General features: G+C 43.8%; 1 protein-coding gene across 1 annotated transcript; it reads left to right on the forward strand.

Annotated features, from left to right (window-relative positions):
* The first annotated feature begins 3,698 nt into the window (after window positions 1-3,698).
* Window positions 3,699-25,833, forward strand: DDX59 (DEAD-box helicase 59). The gene is made up of 8 exons (XM_087424318.1): window positions 3,699-3,882; window positions 5,068-5,885; window positions 7,088-7,255; window positions 10,556-10,645; window positions 19,426-19,677; window positions 20,663-20,815; window positions 21,319-21,447; window positions 25,320-25,833. The coding sequence occupies exons 2-8, from the start codon at window positions 5,091-5,093 to the stop codon at window positions 25,581-25,583; spliced, it is 1,851 nt and encodes a 616-aa protein (XP_087280444.1). The 5' UTR covers window positions 3,699-3,882; window positions 5,068-5,090; the 3' UTR covers window positions 25,584-25,833.

The raw sequence follows: 25,833 nt of genomic DNA on the forward strand, positions 1-25,833 counted from the left end.
TTTTTTTCTTTCTTTTCATTAAGTGGAGAACTTTCACCTTTTCACTTAAAGGATGCACTTTAGGGCTTTTCTTTGGCACATCCGAATTGCCAGCATCACTACTCTTGCACTTTGGGGCTACTGTTTGGTAAAATAAGGGTTACTCGAACACAAGTACTTCCACATTTCAATAGTTTGATAACCGAGTTGGCTAAGTGACTAACAGGTGGGCAGCATCTACAGTGTGGATCTGCTAGACAAGGGGATGAGCCACGTCCCAGAGGAGACAGAGCGGGATGGCAAGAGATTCCATCATGCTATTCAGAATGGCGCATGATAATTTAAAACTTATGAATTGTTTATTGCTGGAGTTTTCCATTTAATACTTTTGGTCAGGGGGTGGATAAGGGGGACTACTGTTTTAGTCCTGAAACTTTTCTGAAGTTTTTTTTTTTTAAATAAAGTAACAAATTTTTTTAAACTTGAAAACATATGCTATAAATGGGGAAAAAATATTTGCAACACATACAATTGACAAAAGATTGGTATCAAAAATATTTTTTTAAAAAGAAAAACCCGGGCCGGCCCTGTGGCTTGGTGGTTAAGTGCGCGCGCTGCGATGCTGGTGGCCCGGGTTCGGATCCCGGGTGCGCATTGAGGCACCACTTCTCCGTTCATCCTGAGGCCGAGTCCCGCATACAGCAACTAGAAGGATGTGCAGCTACGACATACAACTATCCACTGGGGCTTTGGGGGGAAAAAATAAAATAAAATAAAATCTTAAAAAGAAAAACCCTCAGAAGAGGAAGAGAAACAGGAATGAACAATCAACATGTGAAAAAATGCTCAACGTTATGGTACCAACTTATTTTCGGTAGACTAGCAAAAATTAAGAAGTCTGACAATAACAAGGTTTGGAGAGGGTGTAGAATAGCAGGAAAGGGCTGATCAGTGCTGGTGGCAGCACAGACCGGTACCACCACTTTGAAAACATTTTGGCATTATCTTGTCAAGCTGAACACCCCATGCCCTCTGACCCAGCAGCTACTCCTAGGTTCAAATGAGACTCAGGCACACCCAGGAGGTGAGCACAAGGATGTCCCGAGCAGCCTTGTTAGTAATTACCAGGGGCAGACTCAGGTTTTATGGGGTATGAGCTAATATAATTGGAGAAAAATCACAACAAATTACAAATGTGACAAAACCCAGGAAAGTATCATACTCTTTTTTAAATTAACTGTCTCACACACCTCTATACCTTCACCTGTCATTTTTTTGGCTGCATACTCTTTGATCCCTTCTTCATATAACAATGATTTCTGTAATACTGTTTTTCTATAGAGAGAATAAAAAGATTATGGAGTCTTTCTTTTAGTATGGCTTACTAAAAATTTTTTTATCATTAACAATTGGGATGTAAAAAAACACGTGTCTTCACATCCAGACAGACTCACTGTAGTTCTGTTGTAGGTTTGTGACCTACAAACTCAGGGAGTCTGAGAAATGTTACTTTGTGTGATTCCCATCAATAAAGAAAAAATGTAAATTTCACTTATAATCACCATATAATCATGAATACATTCCTTTTTTTTTTTTAAAGATTTTATTTATTTTATTTTTTCCCCCCAAAGCCCCAGTGGATAGTTGTATGTCGTAGCTGCACATCCTTCCAGTTGCTGTATGCGGGACTCGGCCTCAGGATGAACGGAGAAGTGGTGCCTCGATGCGCACCCGGGATCCGAACCCGGGCCGCCAGCATCGCAGCGCGCGCACTTAACCGCCAAGCCACAGGGCCGGCCCGGTGAATACATTCCTGATGGGAGAGAACTTCCATTCGACTAGGCATTGGTCAGAACTGGATCCTCTGCTTACAATGTTACACATCTAATGAATTTTACAGACTAGCTTCTAGCTCCCTACATTTCAAACTACATTCCTCACTCCCACCCCCACCCCCCCACCCCATGCACATACTTCCAGTGACGGATCCTGTATACACACTCACATCCTGATATGACCTCTGTCCCTGCACCTTCCTGCTCTGGGATGAAAAGCAACAGCCTAACATTAACAGACTGCAAATCTCATAAACCCACTGACATCCACTGAACTCACAGAAAATGTATTCCCAGCTCAGCCCACCTTGGCTCCATCCCAGTGCCTGCAGCCATCCATCACCACCCAATCTCAGAAGTGTTGAAGGCAGGGAAGCTATAAAGGAAAGCCAGGGTGGCCCTAATCCATCCTGGTTTAAATATCTTTCTTTTGACAATTTTACAAAAATATATGACCATGTGAACACACTGCAAGACTCCTCTTTTAGGGCTATGGAAGGGACCCGTGGGAACTAGGGCCCTGAAGCTCAAATTCCATTAGCTTCATGGTCAATTTGCCTCCAATTATAACAAAATACTGGAGACAACTCTAATGTCCACAGGAAAACAGATAAACAACTATACATAGACGACGCCACAGACACACAATATTACCGTAGTGAAAATAATGTCCTACTGCTTGTTTACACTTAACAACTTGGATGAATCAAAGAAACAAATGCTGAATGATAAAAGCAAATCCCACAACGCTATATATGTTATATTATTTTTATAAAGCTCAAAAAGAAAAATGAAACAATATATCATTTAGGAATGCATCCAACTATGATAAAGCTACTTACTAAAAATGACAAGGAGAGACACAAAATTCAGGACAGCGGTGGCCCAGGCAAAGAGCAAGTGGCAGAATCACAGAGATGCACAGATCTGTGCTTAATATTGATAACGTGGTGGAGTCACAGACTTTCATTTTATCGGTATGCTTTAAAATATACATATTTGTAGGGGCTAGCCCAGTGGCATAGGGGTTAAGTTCATGCCCTCCGCTTTGGTGGTCTGGATTCGAAGGTTCTGATCCCAGGCTGGGACCTACACACCACTCATCAAGCACTGCTGTGTCGGTGTCCCACATACAAAATGAAGGAAGACTGGCACAGCTGTTAGCTCAGGACTATCTTCCTCAGCAAAAAGAGGAAGATTGGCAACGGATGTTAGCTCAGGGCTGATCTTCCTCACCAAAAAAAACACACAAATTTACATACTTGTTCAATATATTATTTTGTACACATCAAATATTAGACTGAAAATATTTTAAAATACTTAAGACACTTAGTACTTTAAGTCATCAGCCTCTGCGTTCCCCCATCCCCATTCCTTCTCAACTGCAACCTGCCTCGGGCGGGTGGCTGCAGAGGCCGCAGAGGAGGGACAACCCTCAGGACATGGAGCCAGGACTTGGGTTGTTCTCCTTTTGGTGTGGGGGTGGGGTGTGCGGGTGGTGGAAGCATTATCCACTCTATCCAATATTCCGCATTCAACTTACTCCGATTAATTTTAGTTATTCTGCCAGCTAAAGGCAGATGGGCTTAGCAGGCCTCTGGGGCCTCTGCCCCTCCCTTTCACACTCAAACGTCCCACTTTCTGAGTGTACCAGGCCCCGCGCCCCGCCTGCGTTCTTCCGGGCCATCTGACTCTTTTTCCCCAGTCTCAGCCCACTCGTTACGTCAATCTTTCCCAGAGGATCCCAAACCTCCCGTCCCTGCAGAACTGGCCCAGCCGCGCCGGGCTCCGGGCTTTACCTCCAGCCAGGCGCCGGAGCGGGGGCGGGGACAGCGCGGACTTCCGGTCCCGCCCCTCCTGCCTCCGTCCCGCCCGCTCCCAGCCGGGCTCCGCCCCCGCGGGTCTCCCCCTTCCGCGCGGCGCCGGCTCCCAAAACCCGGCAAGTGGACTCTGCGCTCCCCCGCCGCTGCAACCGGAGTGCGGCCCGGCCGTCCGGGTCGGCAGGAAGCCCGGCCCTGCGCTGGAGGAGGAGCGGGCCCGTGCGGAGCGGCCGGCCTGGGCCTGCGCGGTGAGTCTGCGGCCTCTCCCTGGGCTGCGAGCACCGGGCCGCGCGGGGGACGGCCCCCCCTGCAGGCCCCGCCTCCCACCGTCGCCCCGCCCCCGTCTCATAGCAGCGCCGTGACGTCACGCGCCTGGGTGCGGCCGCCGGCGGGTGGGGGCGAGGCCCGAGGGGGGCCCGGCGCTTGGGGGGGGCCGGGGAGGGCGGTGGCGGGAATCGGGGACGTGGGCGGGAGTTGGGGGGTCGCCGCTCGCCTGCCCCGCGGATCCCGGGCCAGTTAGCCGATTGAGGACTCGGGTCCTGGCGCTTCCCGCTCGCACGGAGCCCTTCCTACCCTCCCCCCACCTCCCAGCCCCTTGATATTTTGGGAGACAGAATGGTGATTCCAGACCCTCAGTGGCATTTTTGGGATTTTTCCGGAAAAATGGACTCTGGCAATTTATTCTAAGAATTTTCTTTTGCGAAAAATGTTTGTATTTGATAGTTCCCAAATGAGGTTAAATTCTTCTTTCCCAATCACTGCCATTTTGCAAAAACACAGTTCTGGTGTGAATCGGTGTGGCTGTGGTTGAGAGCCCGCCCTCTGGGTGTGAGAGCGCTGTGAGCTCGGACAGGTCGCCTCACCACCAGGGGCTGAGTGTGCTCGTGTGAAGATGAGTCTACCTAATACAGCTAATAAAATGTACATATGCCTCTATCTGTGTGTGTATGTGCTGGGGAGTACTAACCTACCTGAGGAGCCTGTGGAGACTGGGTTAACCAGTGACGCATGAGGCACTGTGCCTGGAGCATCACAAGCACCATATAAGTGTCACTTATTATACTAGCATTTTTCTCTCTGCTTTGTGGATTTGATTTTAAAGATTGTTTTCTGGTGTGATGTGTAATAGAAGGATGTACTCCAGAATTTCTGTAGTATGTGGATTTCGAAGTGCTCGTAGCCAGTGAACAGAAGCAGGCTGTGTGCACAGGCTCTGTTGGGCGGTGTGCACTGTTCACCACCCCTGTGTGAGGAGGGCTCTGTGTTTTCACCCGAGGAAATGGGAGGACGGAAGGAAAGCTTGATGGAAGCAGTGTCATGGTGCCTCCCTGCTCCTTCCGGGCAAGCCCGGGGCCACCAGGCTGCCTCCAGGATGACCATATGGTACTTTAAGCATGGGCTCTATTGAGGGTAAAATAAATCTCTTTATGCAGTTTCTTCAACAGTATATTGAAGGATGTTTGTCCCAAGATCTCTGAAAATCAAAAGGAATGCTAACGATGACGGCAGAAGTTGTGGGGCTAAGAAAGTTAAACCAGAAGCAGAAGACCTTCCCTTGGATGAAGGCAGAGAGGACCCAGTTGATGCAGTAGTGGCAGCAGCAGACGGGCCCCGCACCACCCCTTGCCCCTTTACCGGTCCAGCTGGCCCAGTGGCAGAGGTTGGTGTGGTTGGACCTGAGCAGGGCGCGGAGGACAGCGGTCTCGTCGAAGAGCCTGTTAAGTCGTTTTCCAAAACCCAGCGCTGGGCAGAACCCGGGGAGCCTGTCTGTGTTGTCTGCGGTCGGTACGGAGAGTACATCTGTGATAAGACAGATGAAGACGTGTGTAGCTTGGAGTGCAAGGCGAAACATCTTCTGCGAGTTCAGGAAGAGGAAGAGAAATTAAAACTCAGCAGCCCACAGAAAGCCGATTCTGAGCCCGAGTCTCCCCTTCGTGCTGTTTATGTCTACAGAGAGCACCCCTTCATTGCAAATCTGCAGGAGGACCAGGTTGAAAATCTGAAGCGGCAGCTGGGAATTTTGGTTCAAGGGCGGGATGTCCCCAGGCCCATTATTGACTTTGAGCACTGTGGTTTCCCTGAGGCCTTAAATCACAACCTGAAGACGTCAGGCTATGAAGTGCCGACCCCCATCCAGATGCAGATGATCCCCGTGGGGCTGCTGGGCAGGGACGTCCTGGCCAGTGCGGACACTGGCTCCGGAAAAACAGCCGCCTTCCTTCTTCCTGTCGTCATCCGAGCACTATCGGAGGTAAGTTAGAGTTGACGTGTATTATTCTCAGAAACAAGCGAGGTGTTTACCAAGTTTCATCCTTAACTATGTTAAAATTGCAAATGGAAACTAAACATTTAGAATTTTAGTCACTAGTGCCCCTAGTGATTTTGCTTTGGATAGTTTGTATGAAAAACACAATTTTGGGGAATTCTTCTTTTATTATATTGCACCAAAGATCTTCTTCATTGAATTCATTGAAAGTCTAAAAAATTGCTTTCTTTACAATTTATTTTCTTTCTAACAAATTTTCTGTTCGAGGAATAAGCTTTTAATTTAGGAGGAAAAAATCTTGCTGACCAGATGGCTGCAATTTTTTGTGTCAATTTAGGCTCTGTGTTTTGAAAAAACTGATATGCACAAAGTTGGAACACAGTTGTGGAGTTTCAAAATAATACCCTTAAATGTGGTCGGTGGTTCATCTTAAAATAACATTGCCTTGCCTTACTTGTTGGTTATAGTGTATAAAGCACTCCCACATAGGATCACTTTAACAGACGTTTTGGGTGATTACCTGCCAAGTACTGGTGAGCTTGTGAGGTATAAAGTGTGGCAGGGAGGGAAATGAGAAAAATGTAGGCAGAGAGAAGAAATAAAAGAGGCGAATTTAGAAAACTGAAGAGTAGTAGAAGATAATGTGAGAAAAAAATAAAAGAAAGCCCCAGACGTTTGAAATGTAGGTGAAACTCACTGGCAGACCAAAATAGAGCTAAAGGGCAGGAAATGGGTATTTATGTGAGTAAGTTCTTTGGACAAAGAAAGAAGTGAATGTACAAGAGAGCTGAGAGGGCAACCTCAGGGTAGAACACCAGCTTTAACCAGATCTACCTGGTAACCCGGTGACGAGCCAGTTTTCTCCTCAGAGGATGGCTGGAGCCTACAGGTTCCCACTGACTGGAGCAAACCTTTGGTTTTCCCACCTTGGTTATTGCAGACACCTCTCCCTGGTCCCAGATTTGATCTGTCGTTGTATATCCATGTTATACAAGAAATGGGTTCAATTTATGATGGTTTTTGGAGAAAAAATCTAGAGTGAGCAGAAAGCAAGAGGGCTCAGATCCAGTTGGGCTGATGGGGACACTTTACAAGGGAGATACTCCTGGTCTCACTTTGAAGATTTAGTCTATGTCAGCAGAAGTTAGTGCCTCGTGTTTTTAGACTTGTTTTTCACATCTCTGCAGAGCAAAACTCCGTCTGCGCTCATTCTGACACCGACAAGAGAGTTAGCCATTCAGATAGAGAGACAAGCTAAGGAGCTGATGAGTGGCCTGCCCCGCATGAAAACCGTGCTGCTGGTCGGGGGCCTGCCCCTGCCCCCCCAGCTCCACCGTCTGCGACAGCTCGTCAAGGTAGGCGCCAGGTCCAGAGGATGCCTTTGGAAACTGTTGTCACCAGTGTGGCAATGAGCTGATTTTTTTCCTTGAGGAACTTGTGAGCGTACTTTTTCAGTAGCCTTTAAGTTCTCACCAAGTAAGCCTTAATTTTTAAGTTTGATTTGTACAGGAAAGGAAAGGAGCACGGTTTATTGAGTGCCTGTTGTATGCCAAACGCTGATGGATGTTCTCACACATTATCTCAGTTAATCATCGCATCTGCTCTTGGAGGTGGGTTGGCGTATCCCACCTTTTCAGGTTGAGAAGTTGAATCTCTGAAAGATGGGATTTATCTAAGGATCCGTAGCAAATGTACTTTAGAGTGATTCCTGCAAAAAGGACATTGTCCTACACAACCATAATACAGTTATAGAGTCAGGAAGCTAACATGGACACGTTGGATGCATCAGGAGTTAGCATTGTCGTCACCTGCTCCTCAGACCCCATCAGGTTTTGGTAATTGCCCCAGCAACTTCCTTTTTATGGCACAAGAGTCGAGTTCAGAATCCTACTTTGCATCTGGTTGTGCTGTCTGTCCTCTCCTTCAGTTTGGAACAGTTCTGCACTCTTTCCTTTTTCTCACCATCTTGACACTTTGCAGGATTATAAGGCACTTGCTTTGAAGAATGTCTCTCAATTGATTAGATTCAAGTTAGGTATCTTTGACAGGACTATCACAGAAGAGATGCTGTGTTCTTTTCATTACCTCCCTTTGGATGACACATGGTTTCAATTTGTCCTTTCACTGGTGAAAATATCTGAAAGGTAACTGTAAAGTTATCATTACCCTTTGTATTGAGTGAGTGTTTTGGGGGGAGTACTTTCAGACTGTAAACTTCTTGTGCTTCAAAACTTCCCACTTAATAATTTATTTTTTTGTTTCAGTCTTAACTCACGGTTCCCTATTTTATTTAAAGGGTTATCATCTGTCATTATTTGTTTTGATGCTCCCGTTGTCCTCAATTTGACCAGTGGAAGCACCTTCAAGTGGGTCTCTGTGTCCTTTTATTATATCCCCATCATTCTCTGAGCACTTTGTTACTTTCTATCTAAAGAAGATATCCATGCTTACCTTGTTCTTTCCTTGCCTCAGCCTAGCATCCTGCCTTCCTCCAAGGAGCCCGGTTCCTTTCGGTAGAGAACAGTATTTAGAAGCCAGGACTGGGCTCTAGCTGGGGCTCATTGCTGGTGAGCCTCTTTGCTTCTAGGACCTGGCAGTGAAGAGAGGCAGGGAATGTATCAGTGTGTGTGTTTCTGTATCTACCTTTGTCTGAGACCGTGAGTCATGTTGATACTTCCAACTTGAATTCAACACAACAAGGCTCATCTTAGGTTTTCTGTTTCCCTATTTGTTACTCTGACAGTGAGAAACCTCCCACATTATCCTCTATGTGTGTATGTATGACCAGTCCTCCAGTATGTAACCAACCTCCCATCGTCACCGCTGTCCCGTCCCCACAGCGAGGCCTCCCCTCTGGACTCCGCCTGCCCCTCCCCACCCCTCCGGCCGTGGCACCTGTGCAGAGGCCATGCTGTGGAGGCCCCCCTCACTCTGCCGCTCCCCCCTGGCCGCATCCCTCACAGACGCCCTCTGAGAGAAGACAGCTGACACATCTACCTGCTCAGCAAAGCTGTCGTTCAAGAGCAAGGGCAAAATAAAGACCTTTTCAGATAAACAAAACCGAGAGAGTTTATGACCAGTAAACCATCTGAAGGAACTGCTAGACTAAGATATCCTGCGGATAAGGAAGATGATTCCAGAAAGGAAGGTGTGGGATGAGAGAAAGCTGGTGAGCAAAGAAAATAGTATGTATGTGGGTAAATCTAAAGAAACATCAGCTGAATAAAATAGTAATAAAAATGAACAATCAGTGGGTTTTTAAAAAAAAAAACAGAAGTAACATATGGGCCAACGGTAGCATGTGAGCGCAGGATGGATGTGACTGAAGTTAAAGCATTTGCCCTTGACTGTTGAAGAAAATAGCAAAAATGTTGATTACCTTTAGACTTTATTAAGTTATATATGTTTGTTAAAATTCAAAGGAAGCACTAAAAGAATGGAAAAAAAGTCTGTAACTTCCAAACCGGCAGAGGGGGGAAATAGAATAGAAGGGGTAAACTCAATTCAAAATAATTAAAATTAATTTAAATGAAGTACCTGAGCCGAACCCTGTTGTTCTGTGGACACAGATCCTTATAACTCTGAAATTTTATCATGCTCAATGATCTTACCATTGTGTTGTGTGTACTTGAAAAGTGGAGTACGGGCCGGCCCGGTGGCTTAGCGGTTAAGTGCACGCGCTCCGCTGCTGGCGGCCCGGGTTTGGATCCCGGGCGTGCACTGACGCACCGCTTCTCTGGCCATGCTGAGGCCGTGTCCCACATGCAGCAACTAGAAGGATGTGCAGCTATGACATACAACTATCCGCTGGGGCTTTGGGGGAAAAAATAAATAAAATCTTTAAAAAAAAAAAAAAAAAAAAAAAAGAAAAGTGGAGTACAATTGACTTTATTAGATCTTTTGTGACTCTACTATACTTTATCCTAGGCACTGTCTCATTTAATCCTCACCATAATTATTATCATTTCCGTGTTGTGGATGAGAACAGACTTGCACCATTATTAAATGCTCTAGTAAGATTCCTACCCAAGTTTGTTTGACTAAAGAGCCTCTGCTTTTAACCCCTACCTCAACTGATATATTATAGAACCATTAAGAGCCTTAAGCAACCTTAGAAATCCTTGTGCCAGCCTCTCAATTTAAAAATGAAATAGCGGGCCCATCTCAGAGGTTAAGGGTTTTGCATTTGTTCACAGAGCCAGATAGCGGTCAGCCTGCCTGCAAGGCCCCTCTTGGTCTGGTCCCTGCCTGGTTCTCCGGCCTCATCCTCTGCCTCCCCCTCCCACCGCCACGTGGCCTCCCGGCTTCAGAACACACTCGGATTCTTTTCCCTCTGACTGGACCTCTCCACACCTTGCTCCCTCCCTCTGCTCCTTTAGGCTGTAGCTGATGTGTTAGCTAGGACTGGGTAGATCCCTCCCTTCATTGCACACTACACTGATCCCATGGGCATTGATTTGTCTGTTTCTTCCTTTGTGTTATGAGTTTCATGAGAGCAGAGACCACGTCTGACTTACTCATCACTGAATTCCAATACACAGCACAGTGTCCGGCACATACTAGCCACTCAGTGAGCATAGGAAGAACGAAAGAACAAATTAATGAATGAAGGAGTGTTACCTAACTGTTTTATTTTCTTTTTCTTTCTTATTCAGGTTATCATAGCAACTCCAGGGCGACTGCTGGATATAATCAAACAGAACTCTGTAGAACTCTGTGGTATAAAAATTGTCGTAGTAGATGAAGTAAGTAGTGGTGTTTAGAAACATTAGTCAGCTAATTTTATATAATTTATGAAAGGTATATTATAGTTATATAATTTCATTGTATATTCAGGCATTTTCTCCCCCAAAGGAAAAACGTTCAGAGATTTATTCTTTAATAGCAGCAGTGGTTCTTAAGCTGGTTCTGGTCGCACGGCAGCTAACAACGGAAGGGTGCGCTCACATTAAACTGCAGCTGTCTTTTCCTAATGATGGAAAACAAATTCAACAAGTACTCTGTGCTCAGGGATAAGTTTTTTAAGCATTTGATGCTGGCTATCATTTGTCTACAGAAATAAAGGAATCAGTGGCAAGTAACTATTAACAGGAATTTTGGAAGTAGCTAATAATGCTTCTTTGGATGACCCTTTTTATCTCTTCCCTATGGACATGCGCATCTGTAATCGTGGTTGCCTGTGTTGCGCAGAGCGTCTAGGCATTCTTATGCTTTTGGCTTGCTCAGTAAGGTGAGTAAATGTGTTACGATTTGATGGTGTTCCACTCTGTGAACAAGCATGAGGGCACAAGGCCGTGTGCCAGCCCGGACTGGGCGTGAGTGGTTCCTGACTGCAGCGCCCCACCTCACGTGGGTCCCCTGGCAGTGGCAGAGCAGAGGCCTGGTGGTTCCCAGCAGTGATCAGAAACATGGAGTGTGAGGTGCTGACCAGTGGTGGCAACCTGGCCTGCCCTCCGTGGGCCCCAGTGGGCAGCATCAGGATGCCAGCGGGTGTGGAAGGAACACGTGGCCGAGACCCGCAAGACTAGGACGTGAGCCTTCACCCCACCTCCTGAGAGACGCGGGCAGGTCATTTCCTCTGCCGGAGTTGTGGTGAGGACAAAGTAGCGATTGTGAAAACGTCCCGTAGACTGGAAAGTCCTGTATAGATGTGAAGTAATATTCAGTCCTTTGAGAAGTGTCTTCCTGGCGTGGCCCTCTGGTGGAACTGGTCTGTTGTATCTGATCATCTTCAGACTCACTGCCACCCTGCACGTGTGACTGGGCTGCCCTTGTCGAGGGGCCCATGTTCTGCAGTTCTCCCATCCTCTGAGCCTGAGAAGTAGCCTTGTGGAGAATTTAGGATTAGGTTCCTTTCGTGCTCGCTCCTCTTGGCAGCAGTTTCATTTTCTTAGTTAACAAGGTTTCGCAGGGCACCTCAGTGCTTGCTCAGCATTGTGGTATGGAAGAAGTGGCACACAGCAAGCATGTGCTGAGTGCCTGATCTGCAGCGGCTGTCCCAGCCCCCTGGCGTTTAGGGGTCATGGTCTCTGTGTGATCTGGAGGGGAAATGAGCTGGTAAACAACGTAATCGGTCAGGTACTGAAACTGAAGTCAGCACAGAAGTGCTGTTTAGCTACGGATGGACCGATTCTGGATAAGTTTGGATGGCACCACAAAGAAGCATGAAATACTGTTCAGGCCTCCAAGGTGCTAAAATCTTGTCAGAGAAAAAGACACATACACTTGAAATAAAGGCAAGAACATGATCGTTTATACGGAAATACAGAAGTGCTGAATGTGTGATGCAGGCCATGGAGCGGCAAACTCTCTGTAAAGGACCAGATAGTAAATATTTCAGGCTTTGGGGCCGCATGGTCTCTGTGGCAGCTACTCAGTGTAGCCATGGACAGTCTGGAAATGAATGGGTGTGACGGTGCTCCCATAAACTATTCACAAAACAAGGAAAGTTCTGATTTTGTCCTGAGAGCCGGAGTTGCCAACCCTGATATAAGCTGTTAGTGAAATCACAGGACTGTGTGCAAGATGCTAATTGTCCAGGACTAATGAGGTCACAGGGAGGAATGCGTAAGTGAACTGGCACTGTAAAAACTGGCTCCTCGGAGGTGATGGGATTTGATGTGGCCTCCAAAGGTGGAAGAGAATTGAGAAAACTGGAGGATGTGTCACATGTTCCAGGTGAGGAGACCACCATGAGCAGAGTCAGAGAGTCGAGCTCGCCTGTGGAGCGGGCAGCGGAGACGCCAGCCGGCTGGAAGGGTTCTTCCTGAGAAAGAAGAGAAGTGAAGTTGGGCGCATAGGGTGGGGTCAGATTACAGAGGGCCTCGAAAGGGAGGCCAAGGGATTTGGACTTGATGTGGGAAACGAAGAGACTTCCTAAATTAGGGAGTCGGGATGTAACGTTGCAAGTGGTGGTTTAGGAAGGTTCTGCTGCTGCTGCATTCAAGAGAAATTAAAGAGGAAAGAACCCGTGGGCAGAACAGCCAGCAACCCGGCGAGAGGCGAGGAGGTCGGGGGGGGGGCAGCAGGAGTCACGGCCACATCTGAGTCACTGTAAGTCATTTGTGAGTCTCCTGATGACTGAGTATGAGAGAGGAAGAAGAAGGGGTAGAAGTGACTCCATAAACTGTGGTGGTGTCTTTAATTTTAGAGAGGGGTAAGTGGGTAAGGGTTCGGCTTTGAGTTTGGTGTTAGAAGTGTTGATTTTATGTGAATGATGGACGAAGGGGAAATATTCTGTCAATGTAAGAAATGTGTGTTAGAATCCACGAGACTGGACCAGCCCCAGTGGCCTCGTGGTTAAGTTGGGCGCACTCCGCCCCAGCGGCCCGGGTTTGGTTCCCAGGTGTGGACCTGCACCACTCGTCTCTCAGTGGCCATGCTCTCGCAGCAGCTTACATACAAAAAGAGGAAGATTGGCAGTGGATGTTAGCTCAGGAGGTCTTCCTCAGCAAAAAAAAAAAAAAAAAAAAAAAAGATCCATGAGACCTAACTAGTTTCTCTCAGGGAAGAAGATTAGAGAGAGAAGGGCTGGGGCTAAGAATCTGGCTTGTGGAGTTTGAAGATGAGTCAGTAAACAAACAAGTAGTCTGAGAGACCAAAAAGGAGCTGAGAACAAATATTACCCCTGAAGAAGAGAGAAGCCACAGTCTCAGGAGGACGGTGAGCACATAGGAATGGTCAGGCATGAAAATTAAGATAATTCCTTTAGAATAAGGAAATCTGCTTTGTCACCCTTCTGGTCTCCTGCACACCTGACCTGTGGTCTAGAATTCCCTCCCACCCCCTCTGCCTTCTCTTCCTTCTTAAGTGTCCATGCCCCTGCAGCCTTCGGCCGCTCCCCCAGGCCGACTTCAGGCCCTTGTTCCTCTCTGCTCTGTGGACTGTGTGCAGACTTCCTCATTCCTCTTATATTGTGTTCCTTGCTGTACCCCGATAATCAAGTGCAGCCTTTGCCCAAGTTTCCCTGGTAAGAATCGCCTGGTGTGCTCAGCAAGTGTCACAGAAGACCAGACCGCTCACGTGGACGTTCTGATTCAGTGGGTTGGAGCTGGAGTCCAGGAATGTTTTAGAAACTCATTCTGGGCAATTCTTTATCTTCCAAGAGGTTTGGGACATTCTGACCAGCAGGCTGCCTGACACATAGTTAGGTGCTGGTTGCATGCTTTGAGTTAATGACTCTTCTTTATCAGATACATTTTTAGGGCTTTTTATGTGCTAGATGGTGTTCTTGGTTTTGAGGATACACTGGCAAGGGGGTTAAGCTGTGACAGATGCATGTACACGAGGTAACATGACGGCAGCATCTGAGGGTTCGCTGATACTGGTAGTTGGGAGGGCTCTCTGGTGACTTTTATGCTGAGATCTGAATGAGGAGGAGCCAGCCCTGCAAAGATCCATCTGGAGGGGAGGCCATTTCAGACAGAACAGCCTGCGCACAAGAGCTGACGTGGGAACGAGCGTGGGGGATGGCTGGGGACAGGAGGAAGGCTGGTGGGCAGGTCACGGAGAGTGGGAGGGAGAGTGGGAGGCGATGGAGTCAGAGGAGTGGGCGAGGGTGAGAGCTGTGGGGCTTTAGGCTGTGGTTAGGGGTTGAATTTTATTCTAAGTGACAGGAGGTCGCTGGAGGGTTTGAGCAGAAGAGTAACAAGATCTGATTCATGTTCTAGAAGAATCTGGTTGCTTGAGGTGAATGGGTTCTGCTGTGGGAGTGACAGGAATGAGGGAAGTCACAAATGCGAGTGCAGAGAAGGGACTGGATTTGGGGCATGTTATAGTGACCACAGGACTGTTGATGGGTTAGAGGCGGGGTGACAAAGAAAAGAAATGAATTAGGGGTTTCTGATGGTGCATTTCCCGAGATGTATCCTGGAATAGGAGTGGGTTTGCAGGGAGGGAATTCAGAATTCTGTTGTGAACACGTTAAACTTGAGATCCAAGTGGAGACGTTAAGTCAGCAGTTGGATTCTTCCACTTGAGTTCAGGGGAGCACTTATCGCCAGAGATAAGATTTGGGAGTCTTGGACGTGTACATGGCATTCAGGGCTGTAGAACTTGTTGACCTTACCTGGGGAGAGAGTGTAAATGGGGACAAAGGGGGGGCAATATGTCATGTGCTGTAATTTAAATGTGTCATATTTCAAGTATATGAATGCTGTAAGTTGTGGTCGATCCACCTGTTTCCCTTCTAGACCAGAAAGTTTTTTGTTTTTTTTTTTATAATTTTATTTATTTATTTTTTCCCCCAAAGCCCCAGTAGATAGTTGTATGTCACAGTTGCATATCCTTCTAGTTGCCGTATGTGGGATGTGGCCTCAGCATGGCCAGACAACCAGTGCGTCGGTGTGCGCCCGGGATCCGAACCCGGGCCACCAGCAGCAGAGCGTGCGCACTTAACCACTAAGCCACGGGGCCGGCCCAGACCAGAAAGTTTTTAAAGGTAGGGTCTCTTCGTGTGTCTTAACCACCGAGCACAGCAGTGTAGCTTGGTGTTCATGGTGTGGGGTTGGAGCCAGATTGCCCAGGTCCACGTCCCAGCTCCAGCACAGCATTGATCACTGTGTAATGTGCCTCAGTTTCCTCGTCTGTTAAACCGGGATCATAGCGATGCCTCCCTCACAGGAGTGTTATGAGGACTTGTGCAGCACGTGAAAAGGAGCCTGGTGCATGGTAAATGCTCAGTCAATGTGCACTTCAGCCACTGTTTGCTGCTCAGTGAAGGTCGGGTGAGGGAGTGAGGGACTCTCGAGCCTGGGGACCCTTGAGCCTGGGGACCTTCAGAGTGAGGTTTTGGTGGTAGAGATGGCAGTTGGACTGTCGGGGACTGAGGACGTCATGAGCAATGCAGAAGTGTAGGCAACAGTGAAAACAGAACATTTCCCAGAGAAGCTTGGCCAAGGTTGTTTTTAATTAGGGGTCACCTACATCTACCTCTCACTCTCTTCTTACCTCTGACTCTGTTTACCTCTTGTTGTATCTGAGTCCAGTCTTTTCCTCCCCGTGTGGACTCTTGCATTTCTAGAGTAGCTTTGTTTTTATTGTGAGTGGTTGAAACAATGTATGTTTATGTAGTGTTTTTGTTTCTAAGAGTTTTCATAAAGTGTATTTTTTTTCACATTTTAATCTGCTAAGATCCTGCTCAGGTAGGTAGGAAATAGATTTATAAGGAGAAACTGAGGTATGGAAAGACAAAGATTTTCCCAAGGTCTGCTTCATAGTGGCTTTCGAAACATACGCTTTAGATGGGACCCAGTACATGAATAGTGTGTATGTGTATTTGTACAAATGAAACAGAAGTTTCATGAGACAACACTTACTACATGCAATTTTTCTATTCTAGTATTTTCTATTCTATTCTATTTTGTGGGTTTTAAAAAATGCTATTCATAGCTCATTCTGCAGTTTGAATAACAACATATTCTATGAGTAATCCATGTACATTAAAGACAGTTGGAAATGGGGGGGCGGGGACGCCTTATTCCTACCACCTTAAAATAATCTTTTCTGTTTTCTCCGGTGCATAGTTTCTAAGAGGCCTTGAGAGTACAGTCTTTATTCTGTAGACAAGGGAACCCTTGAAGGATTGTACGCAGGAGTGTGCTGTAATCAGACCCATATTCTCACGTGGAGAAGAGCCTGTGAACAAGAAAGCTTGTTCCCAGGACAGAGGGGGTTCTGAGCCTGGGCAGTGGCTGTGGGGAGGGGAGGAGGGACTTGCAGACACATTTAGGAGACTGAAAATAAGGGAGGCAGTGGTGACATCTGGGTTGTGGGATAGTAGGGGACCCCCATTCAGTTCTTTATAGTTCGTTGTGTTTACCGAGTGTTCTACTGTGAGCATATTACTTATATTATCAAAAAAGTAATAAAAATTGCATCTTAAAAAGAGTTTGACAAAGACTAATACATGGCTGTTGAATTTGTCACTCGGGGAGTGACAGATGACCTGAAAGAGGATACGTAGTTCCCCCAAGGTGAGGGAGGCGAAGACCACTGGATTGAACAGAGAGGATGGGTGAGAAAGTGGAGGAATGGAGGCAGCAGGTCTAGACAACTCCTGCAGGAGCTTGGATGAGGAGAGAAACTGAGGAGTTTGTCTCCAGTGGCCTGTATTTTCTCTGAACCAGGAGAGCAAGGCCGTGGACTGAGATGAGTGGGGTACAGTGGGATTATTGAGGAAACGTGGGGGATGTTTGGGAGACAAACCACGCGCGTGTGTGTGCTCTGCGGCTCATAGTTAACTGGAACGTTGGCTGAGACTTTCCGTGCTGTAGGCACTGAGTGCTGTAGATACTTTGTCTCATTAATCCTCCTGTCAGCCCGACGAGGGGGTTACTGTTATCATTCCCATTTATAAAGGGAAAGACTAAGGCTTAAAGCCATTCATGAACTTGCTTAAGATGATTGGTATAGAACCAGGATCAAACTCAGACCATCATGATTACTGTAGATTTTTTAAATGTTATAGCATAAATAATATTAATATAATCTAACTGACAGTACATTACTAGACACTTAAAAATGCAATGACTTAGTCTAAATAGTCTAAAATAATTAAATATCTTATTTCCCAAAATTATAGACACCCAGATTGTGTTTGAAAAACAAGATAGCCTTGGGGGCCAGCCCTGTGGCGTAGTGGTTGAATTCAACTTGTGCCACTTTGGCAGCCCAGGTTCACGGATTCAGATCCTGGGCATGGACCTACACCACTCATCAGTCACCCTGTGGCATGCCGCGACCCATATATAAAGTAGAGGAAGCTTGGCAACAGATGTTAGCTCAGGGCTAATCTTCCTCAGCAAAAAAAAAAAGAAAAAGAAAAAGAAAATCAAGATCGCCTTAATCTTTCATTATTTTATTTTGTTTGTTTGTTTGTTTGTTTTTGTGAGGAAGATCAGCCCTGAGCTAACATCCATGCCAATCCTCCTCTTTTAGCTGAGGAAGACTGGCCTTGAGCTAACATCTATTGCCAATCCTCCTCCTTTTGTTCCCTTTTTTTTTTTCCCCTCCCCAAAGCCCCAGTAGATAGTTGTATGTCATAGTTGCACATCCTTCTAGTTGCTTATGTGGGACGCCGCCTCAGCATGGCCAGACAAGCAGTGCATCCGTGCGCGCCTGGCATCTGAACCCGGGCTGCCAGCAGCAGAGTGCGTGCACTTAACCGCTAAGCCACAGGGCTGGCCCCAATCTTTCATTATTTTAGAGCAGCACCAACTTAAAGTTTTTTTCCTATTTGCTTAGTAATACATTCATTGTTTTTATTATTTTTATTTTATTTTATTTATTTATTTTTTTTTTTGTGAGGAAGATCAGCCCTGAGCTAACATCCACGCTAATCCTCCTCTTTTTGCTGAGGAAGACCGGCTCTGAGCTAACGTCTATTGCCAATCCTCCTCCTTTTTTTTTTCCCCCTCAAAGCCCCAGTAGATAGTTGTATGTCATAGTTGCACATCCTTCTAGTTGCTTATGTGGGACGCCGCCTCAGCATGGCCAGACAAGCAGTGCATCCGTGCGCGCCTGGCATCTGAACCCGGGCTGCCAGCAGTGGAGCACGCGCACTTAACCGCTAAGCCCGGGGGCCGGCCCCATGCATTCATTATTTTAGAGCAGCACCAACTTAAAGTGTTTCCTATTTGCTTAGTAATACATTCATTGTTTTTATTATTTTTATTTTATTTTATTTATTTATTTATTTTTTTGTGAGGAAGATCAGCCCTGAGCTAACATCCACGCTAATCCTCCTCTTTTTGCTGAGGAAGACCGGCTCTGAGCTAACGTCTATTGCCAATCCTCCTCCTTTTTTTTTTCTCCCTCAAAGCCCCAGTAGATAGTTGTATGTCATAGTTGCACATCCTTCTAGTTGCTGTATGTGGGATGCGGCCTCAGCATGGCCGGACAAGCGGTGCGTCAGTGCACGCCCGGGATCCGAACCCGGGCTGCTAGCAGTGGAGCGCGCGCACTTAACCGCTAAGCCACGGGGCCGGCCCATATTTTTTAAAAATATTTTATTAGAAATTTATGTCTGGGGCCGGCTCTGTGGCTTAGCGGTTAAGTGCGTGCGCTCTGATGCTGGCGGCCTGGGTTCGGATCCCGGGCACGCCCCAAGGCACCACTTCTCCGTCCAGCGCGAGGCCGAGTCCCACGTACAGCAACTAGAAGGATGTGAACCTATGACATACAACTATCTGCTGGGGCTTTGGGGGGAAAAAAATGAATAAATAAAAAATCTTTAAAAAAAAAAAAAAAAAAAAGAAATTTATGTCTGTGGTAAAAAAAAAAAATCAAACTTTTCAAAAGCTATTAAAAATGCCATAAGAAAAATCTTTGATATCATTGTAAACATATAGTTATATAATATATAAATGTATGTAAATATGTATTTTTCCCAATTGATCATTTGTTTTTTGACATTGTGGTATATTTTTCTGTGTAAGAGTTTTTAATTTTTTATGTTCTTAATTATATCAGCCTTTTCTGGGTTTTAATGTTGAGTAGGACTAACTTTAAAATGATTTTATTTTAGGCTGATACCATGTTAAAGATGGGCTTTCAGCAGCAAGTGCTTGACATTTTAGAAAACGTGCCTCATGATTGTCAGACCATTTTGGTTTCAGCTACTATTCCAGCCAGCATAGAACAGCTAGCAGGCCAGCTTCTGCATAATCCTGTGCGAGTCATCACTGGAGAAAAGAACCTGCCTTGTTCCACTGTGCGTCAGATTGTTTTGTGGGTAGAGGAGCCAGCCAAAAAGAAAAAATTATTTGAAATCTTAAATGTGAGTAGTCAAGCTGTCAACCCTGTTTTGTAGATTGGGTTTGCATCTTTCACAGTTCTTAAGAGAATGGTTTTTAGATGTAGCTTTTGGGGAATTTGGTATAGGTATTTAATAAATGGCTTTACCTGCCTCAGAATTCTGTGAGAATCAAATTTTTATTTTTGAAAACATGTTGTATAGATGCAGAGTAGGTTTTTCTTTTCTTTGTTACAGAAAGACATTTAAATATGAAGATTATTCCTAAAGAATATTTTTTTTTGTTTTAGAAATGTTTAGTAGTTTTATATAGAAGGAGGCGACAAGTTCTTTCTTGGCTATACTGCCTTGAGAAATAGAATTTTTAAATAGTAACTGGCTTAAACAGAAATTTGTTAAGTGAGTGATAATGTACAAGCGTAGTTACTTAAAAGTACAGTGTTATGGTAAATATGGTTTGTATTGACTTATGAACAGTACTTAAAACTTTATTTTTTTTATTTTTTCATTTTTTGTGAGGAAGATCGGCCCTGAGCTAACATCTGCCAATCCTCCTCTTTTTTTGCCGAGGAAGACTGACCCTGGGCTAACATCCATGCCCATCTTCCTCCACTTTACATGGGATGCCGCCACAGCATGGCTTGACAAGCGGTGCGTTGGTGCGCGCCCGGGATCCGAACCGGCGAACCCCGGGCCACTGCAGTGGAGCACGCGCACTTAACTGCTTGCGCCACCAGGCCTGCCCTTAAAACTTTAAATTGCACTTAAAATTTTAAAATTATTTTTGCAATATAAATGAAGAGATGGAGAAGCGTGAAGGGCAGTAGACTATTTGGCGTTTGCGCATATTTTAAAGAAAACACTCATTTTAACAAGAAATGGCTTTTTTCCTCCTTAACAATGTTTATAAACTTATTGATAACTAGCTTATACTAATGCTTTCAGAAAAACTTCCCATTGTAAATTATGTCATATGAATAATTTTAAATGTCTGTTCTTAATTTTTCAGGATAAGAAACTCTTTAAGCCTCCGGTGTTAGTGTTTGTGGACTGCAAACTAGGAGCAGATCTGTTGAGCGAGGCGGTTCAGAAAGTCACAGGTCTGAAAAGCATATCTATACATTCGGAGAAATCACAGATGGAAAGGAAAAACATATTGAAGGTTTGACGTTCAATATTCTATTTTCTTCTCTTTCCTGTAAATCTGTTTTGCCTCATTTTCAAGAGACACCGTATTCCCAGCTGGTTTTTAAAGCAGACCTTCTTTTACTGACTGTAGGAACTTCAGGCAAGCAGTGACTGTGAAGTTAATTGTTCTTCTTGCTCAGGCTTCTGTGTTTTGGGAGCAGTAAACCTGTTCCCTAGGGATCCACTAACTAGCTTACTAATTCAGAACCCACCATTTCTGAAATCAGGTCAGTCTGAACTGGGGCAGAGCAGTAGTTCACCTTTGGAAAAGGTTTGCTTGAGTAAATTAATAGAGAAAATTCGATGGGGGATCAGGAGGAACTTAAGCCACATTTCTCAGGTGCTAAAACCTCTACTTGCTGAAAAGATATTGTAACAACAATATTGAAGAAAGTATTGAAAAAAGAAGATATCTGAATTACATAAAACCACATGAGATAAATTCTGAATAATGAATTTTGTTGCTTTTCTGGAAAGGGGTTGCTTGAGGGAGACTATGAAGTAGTCGTGAGCACAGGAGTCCTGGGACGAGGCCTGGACTTGATCAGCGTGAAGCTGGTTGTCAATTTCGATATGCCTTCCAGCATGGATGAGTACGTGCATCAGGTAAGGAGGCTTATGTCTTCCCATATGAGTTTTTTCAGGCAAGGCATTGTCGATATAATGGTAAGTAAAAAAAAAAAAAAGAGAAGGTTTTTATAATGGACATAAAACTTTATATATTTTTTCTTTTAGAATCTATATGTATATAAATTTTCTTTTTAAAATCTATATGTATGTCTAAAATGCATTAAAAAATAATTGGAAATAATAACCTAAAATGTTAGTTTAAAAAAATTTTAAGTAGTTAGTTTGGGTTTATTTTTATTTCCTTTATATCTCTTATTTTCTTCAATGAGCACATTAAATGGCTTTTATAATCAGAGATAAAACGGCTTTTGTTTTACAAAGTTGATGTAACTGGCCAAAATAAAATTGATCCCTGAAAATATTTGTTTTTTCAGGAATCTTGTCTTCATCTCCTCTTTGTATCCTTATTTGTTCTCGTCTTTCACCTTTTACAGTTGTGTTCCTTTTCTTCACCGCCAGAGATGACAGTAGCTCTTCTCTCTAGCAGAAATGGAGCCTCCTCTTAGCCGTGCTATCTGTCCGGCTACGGCCTGTCTTCCTGCTGCAGCATCACTTACACGCTCTTCACGCAGAGCCTTTCTCTGGTGTCCTCAGAATCTCCTCTGAATGCCACCATCACTGGGGTCACCACAGAAACCCTTTTAGTGCCTTTAACGCGTTATTGCTGTTATTTACTTAGACTTAATAATACACCAGTACTTCTCTCTCTCTCCTTGTTTTTAGTACCACCTTATTTACTTGTGCATCAGGGAACTGAGTATTCCACAGGCGTTGATCGTTCAAATAACTGAAGTTTATTTTCTTTCAAACTTTTAATAAATTTGCATGGAAATCTTTCTAAAATATTAAAATAGTTAAGAAGCTTCTTTGCTTCTTAAATAGTGTGTGCTGATGATCATGATTTAGCCTTTCCTGGCTACCCCGAGGTCAACTCTGTGGCTCTCTTATTCACCCTGTACCATGCTCTGATACAGCAGTCGCCTCAGGGGCTGTTGAATGTAGTTTTTTATGTAGTTTCTTACCTTTGCTCAGAATGGCCCCAGATCCTTCTGTTTTTCTAGTTCTGTAGGTGGATGTTTGTTGTTTGTTTCAATAACCAAAGTACACATGCACACAATAACAAATAATGCAAACAACAAAAGATGTGAAACGAAAAGTAAATCTTTGTAAAGTAGCCCTCCTACCTTTGAGTGGTTACCACAGTTAATGGTGCAGAAAATATGAATGTATATGCATACATATGTACCCACTTGTATGTGCACACCCTGTTACACTTTTTACATAAATGGGACCGTCTTATACCAACTGTTCTGTACCTTGCTTTTTTTTTTAAATTTTTTGTTTATTGCAGTAACATTGGTTTATAACATTGTGTAAATTTCAGGTGTACATCATTATACTTCTATTTCTGCATAGATTACATCATGTTCACCACCCAAATACTAATTACAACCCATCACCACACACATGTGCCGAATTATCCCTTTCACCCTCCTCCCTCCCTGTACCTTGCTTTCTTTATTAAATATCTTAGACATCTTTCCTTATCAGCACACATAATAGGTACCACTTAATAAATGTTAAGATGTATTGAGTGCTTACTATATGGCCAGGCACTGTTCTAAGCTCTTTCAATGTTTTTACTTGTTTAATCTGGCTTGTTCTATTTTAATGGCTGCATGGTAATGTATTGTGTGGATGTACTGTAATTTATTTCACAAATCCTTTACTGATGGACAATCATATTTCCAGTATTTTGTTATTAAATAATACTGCAGCAAACATCCACATACATAGCCGTTTGTGCCTCTCGTGCAAGTGTATCTGCAAGATAAATTCCTAGTGGGGGACCTGCTAGGTCAAAGGATATGTGTATTTTAAATTATAATAGGTATTTCCATGTGTCTGCTTTTCAATTTTGGGGATGGGGAGCTTCTGGGGAAATAATTTGATATTTGTTAACATCAGCTGCCTTTTAGAGTTTGGAGACTATTGCTTTTTTTTTTTTTTCAGCCTTATATCTCAGTATAAAATATCTCAATATAAAATGTCTCAATAGATATAATTCACGTGCTATACAATTCACCAATTTCAAGTGTACAATTCAGTGGTTTTTAGTATATTCATAGTTGAGCAACCATCACTACAATCAATTTTAGAAAATTGTCATCACCCCAGAAAGTAACCCCATGCCCGTCACATCAGCAGTCACCCCCCATTCCTCATCACATACACATACACACACACCCTCACCCTTAAGCAACCACTTCTGTATTTTCTGTCTCTATACATTTCTCTTTTCTGGAAACGTCATATAAATGGAATCAAACAGTATGTAGCCTGTGACTTCTTTCACTTAGCATAATGGTTTCAAGGTTCACCCATATTGTAGCATGTATCAAGACATCGTTTTTCTTATTGCCTAATAATACTCCCTTGCCAGGACATAGCAGTTTTGTTTATCCATTCATTAGTTGCTAGACATTTAGGTTGTTTGTACTTTTTAGCTGCTGGGAATAATGCTGCTGTGAGCATTCGTGTACAAGTTTTTGTGTAGACATATGGTTTCCTTTCGATTGGGCATAACCTTGGAATGGAATTGCTAGGTCATATGGTAACTCTGTGTCTAACATTTTGAGGAATCACTAGACTGTTTTCCAATGTGGCTTCACTATTTTACATTCCTACCAGCAATATATCAGGGTTCCAGTTTCTCCACATCCTCACCGACACTTAACATTATCTATCTTTTTCATGATAGCCGTGCTAGTGGGTATGAAGTGAAATCTCCTTGTGATTTGATTTGTGTTCCCTATGACAGGTGACGCTGAACATCATTTCATGTACTTATTGGCCATTTCTATATCTTCTTTGGAGAAATGTCTGTTTAAATCTTTTGCCTGTTTTTTAATTGGGTTGTCCTTTCATTATTGAGTTGTAAACATTCTTTATATATTCTAGAAGACCCTCATCAGATACATGATTTGCAAATATTTTCTCCCATTCTGTGAGTTGCAGCTATTTTTATATTAATTTTTAATTTTATTGGAACAATTCAGTTACATAATTAAATAAATAAGATAAAAATAAAAGCTGATACTGAAAACCAGCATTCCCTTCCCTTCCCTTCTTCTCCCTAGTCTCATTCCCTAGAGGCCACCCCTTTCAACTTTTTTTTGAGGTTTTTTTCGTTGACAACGTTAAAAATGTCCTGTATATTGGCAGGAACCATCTATTTATTTAAATACTCTGAATATAGACTTTAAGTTCTACATTTCAATTAAGGAGCAGAAATTGACCATGACTGTATATTCCCCCCTCTTCTGAAGAGTTTCGCAATATATTTGGAGACAAGTAAATATAGTTCCTTTTCATGGTTCTCCATCACGCATTTGTCCATTTAATTCTGTCAAAATGGGGAATAACTTTATGCAAAAGAGAATTTGCTTAAATCTCACATTTCAAGGCACTTAAGTACTCTGAAGCAAATGGTCCTTTTGCGCTTAATGCTTTCAAAAAGTTTTTACCTTAACCCACCCTTGTGTCATTACCTCCCTCTGCATACACACATACACATATGTAACTGAAACAGACGTTTCACAAACAATACTAACTTTTATTGAATGTGATCACTTTCTTATTTTCTATTTGGGCAGTTTCATTAAAAATCTGCTAGTGGCAGCCCACTAGATTGATTTCACAAATATGTTGAGATGTGCAATTCAAAATAACATCTGAATGAATGTTAATCTTAGTAAAGCTTCTTTAAATACTAGTCTTCATTTTCTTTCAAGAGACATTCATGTTTTACATGAACATTTTGAAAATGTCCTTTGATTTCATTTCAGGTTGGAAGAGTGGGGAGATTAGGTCAAAATGGAACAGCAATTACTTTCATCAATAACAATTCAAAAAGACTCTTCTGGGATATTGCAAAGAGAGTAAAACCCACAGGATCCATTCTTCCACCCCAGTTATTAAATTCCCCTTACCTTCATGACCAGAAGAGAAAGGAACAGCAGAAAGATAAACAGACGCAGAACGACCTGGTGACAGGGGCTAATCTGATGGACATTATTAGAAAACATGATAAAAGTAATTCTCAAAAATGATTTGCTATACCACTTTGAATCCTTTTTTTATTGTGTATTGTCAGTGAAGTTTCTGTATATTATTACTGTATAGTTTGAGTAATTGGGACATGTACATGAAACAAAAATTTAACATGATTTAAAAATTTTTAATAGAATATCAAATTTATACAGCAATATTGTATTTATTTCCCTTTTTAATTCTTATAAATTAAAGCAACATCAGAAAATGAATTGCTAAGTAAAATAAAATTTTTTGTTTCTGGACAAA

This window comes from Ceratotherium simum, chromosome 36 (assembly GCF_057802395.1).
Source record: "Ceratotherium simum simum isolate JZ-2026a chromosome 36, ASM5780239v1, whole genome shotgun sequence".
In the NCBI taxonomy this organism is placed as follows: Eukaryota; Metazoa; Chordata; class Mammalia; order Perissodactyla; family Rhinocerotidae; genus Ceratotherium; species Ceratotherium simum.

What these genes read in the sequence shown, in the direction of transcription:
- DDX59 (XM_087424318.1), top strand. Translation starts at nt 5,091, where the DNA reads ATGTTTGTCCCAAGATCTCTGAAAATCAAAAGGAATGCTAACGATGAC. An exon ending in TCATCCGAGCACTATCGGAG is followed by an intron (nt 5,886 to 7,087) that starts GTAAGTTAGAGT and finishes ACATCTCTGCAG; the next exon opens with AGCAAAACTCCGTCTGCGCT. An exon ending in AAATTGTCGTAGTAGATGAA is followed by an intron (nt 10,646 to 19,425) that starts GTAAGTAGTGGT and finishes ATTTTATTTTAG; the next exon opens with GCTGATACCATGTTAAAGAT.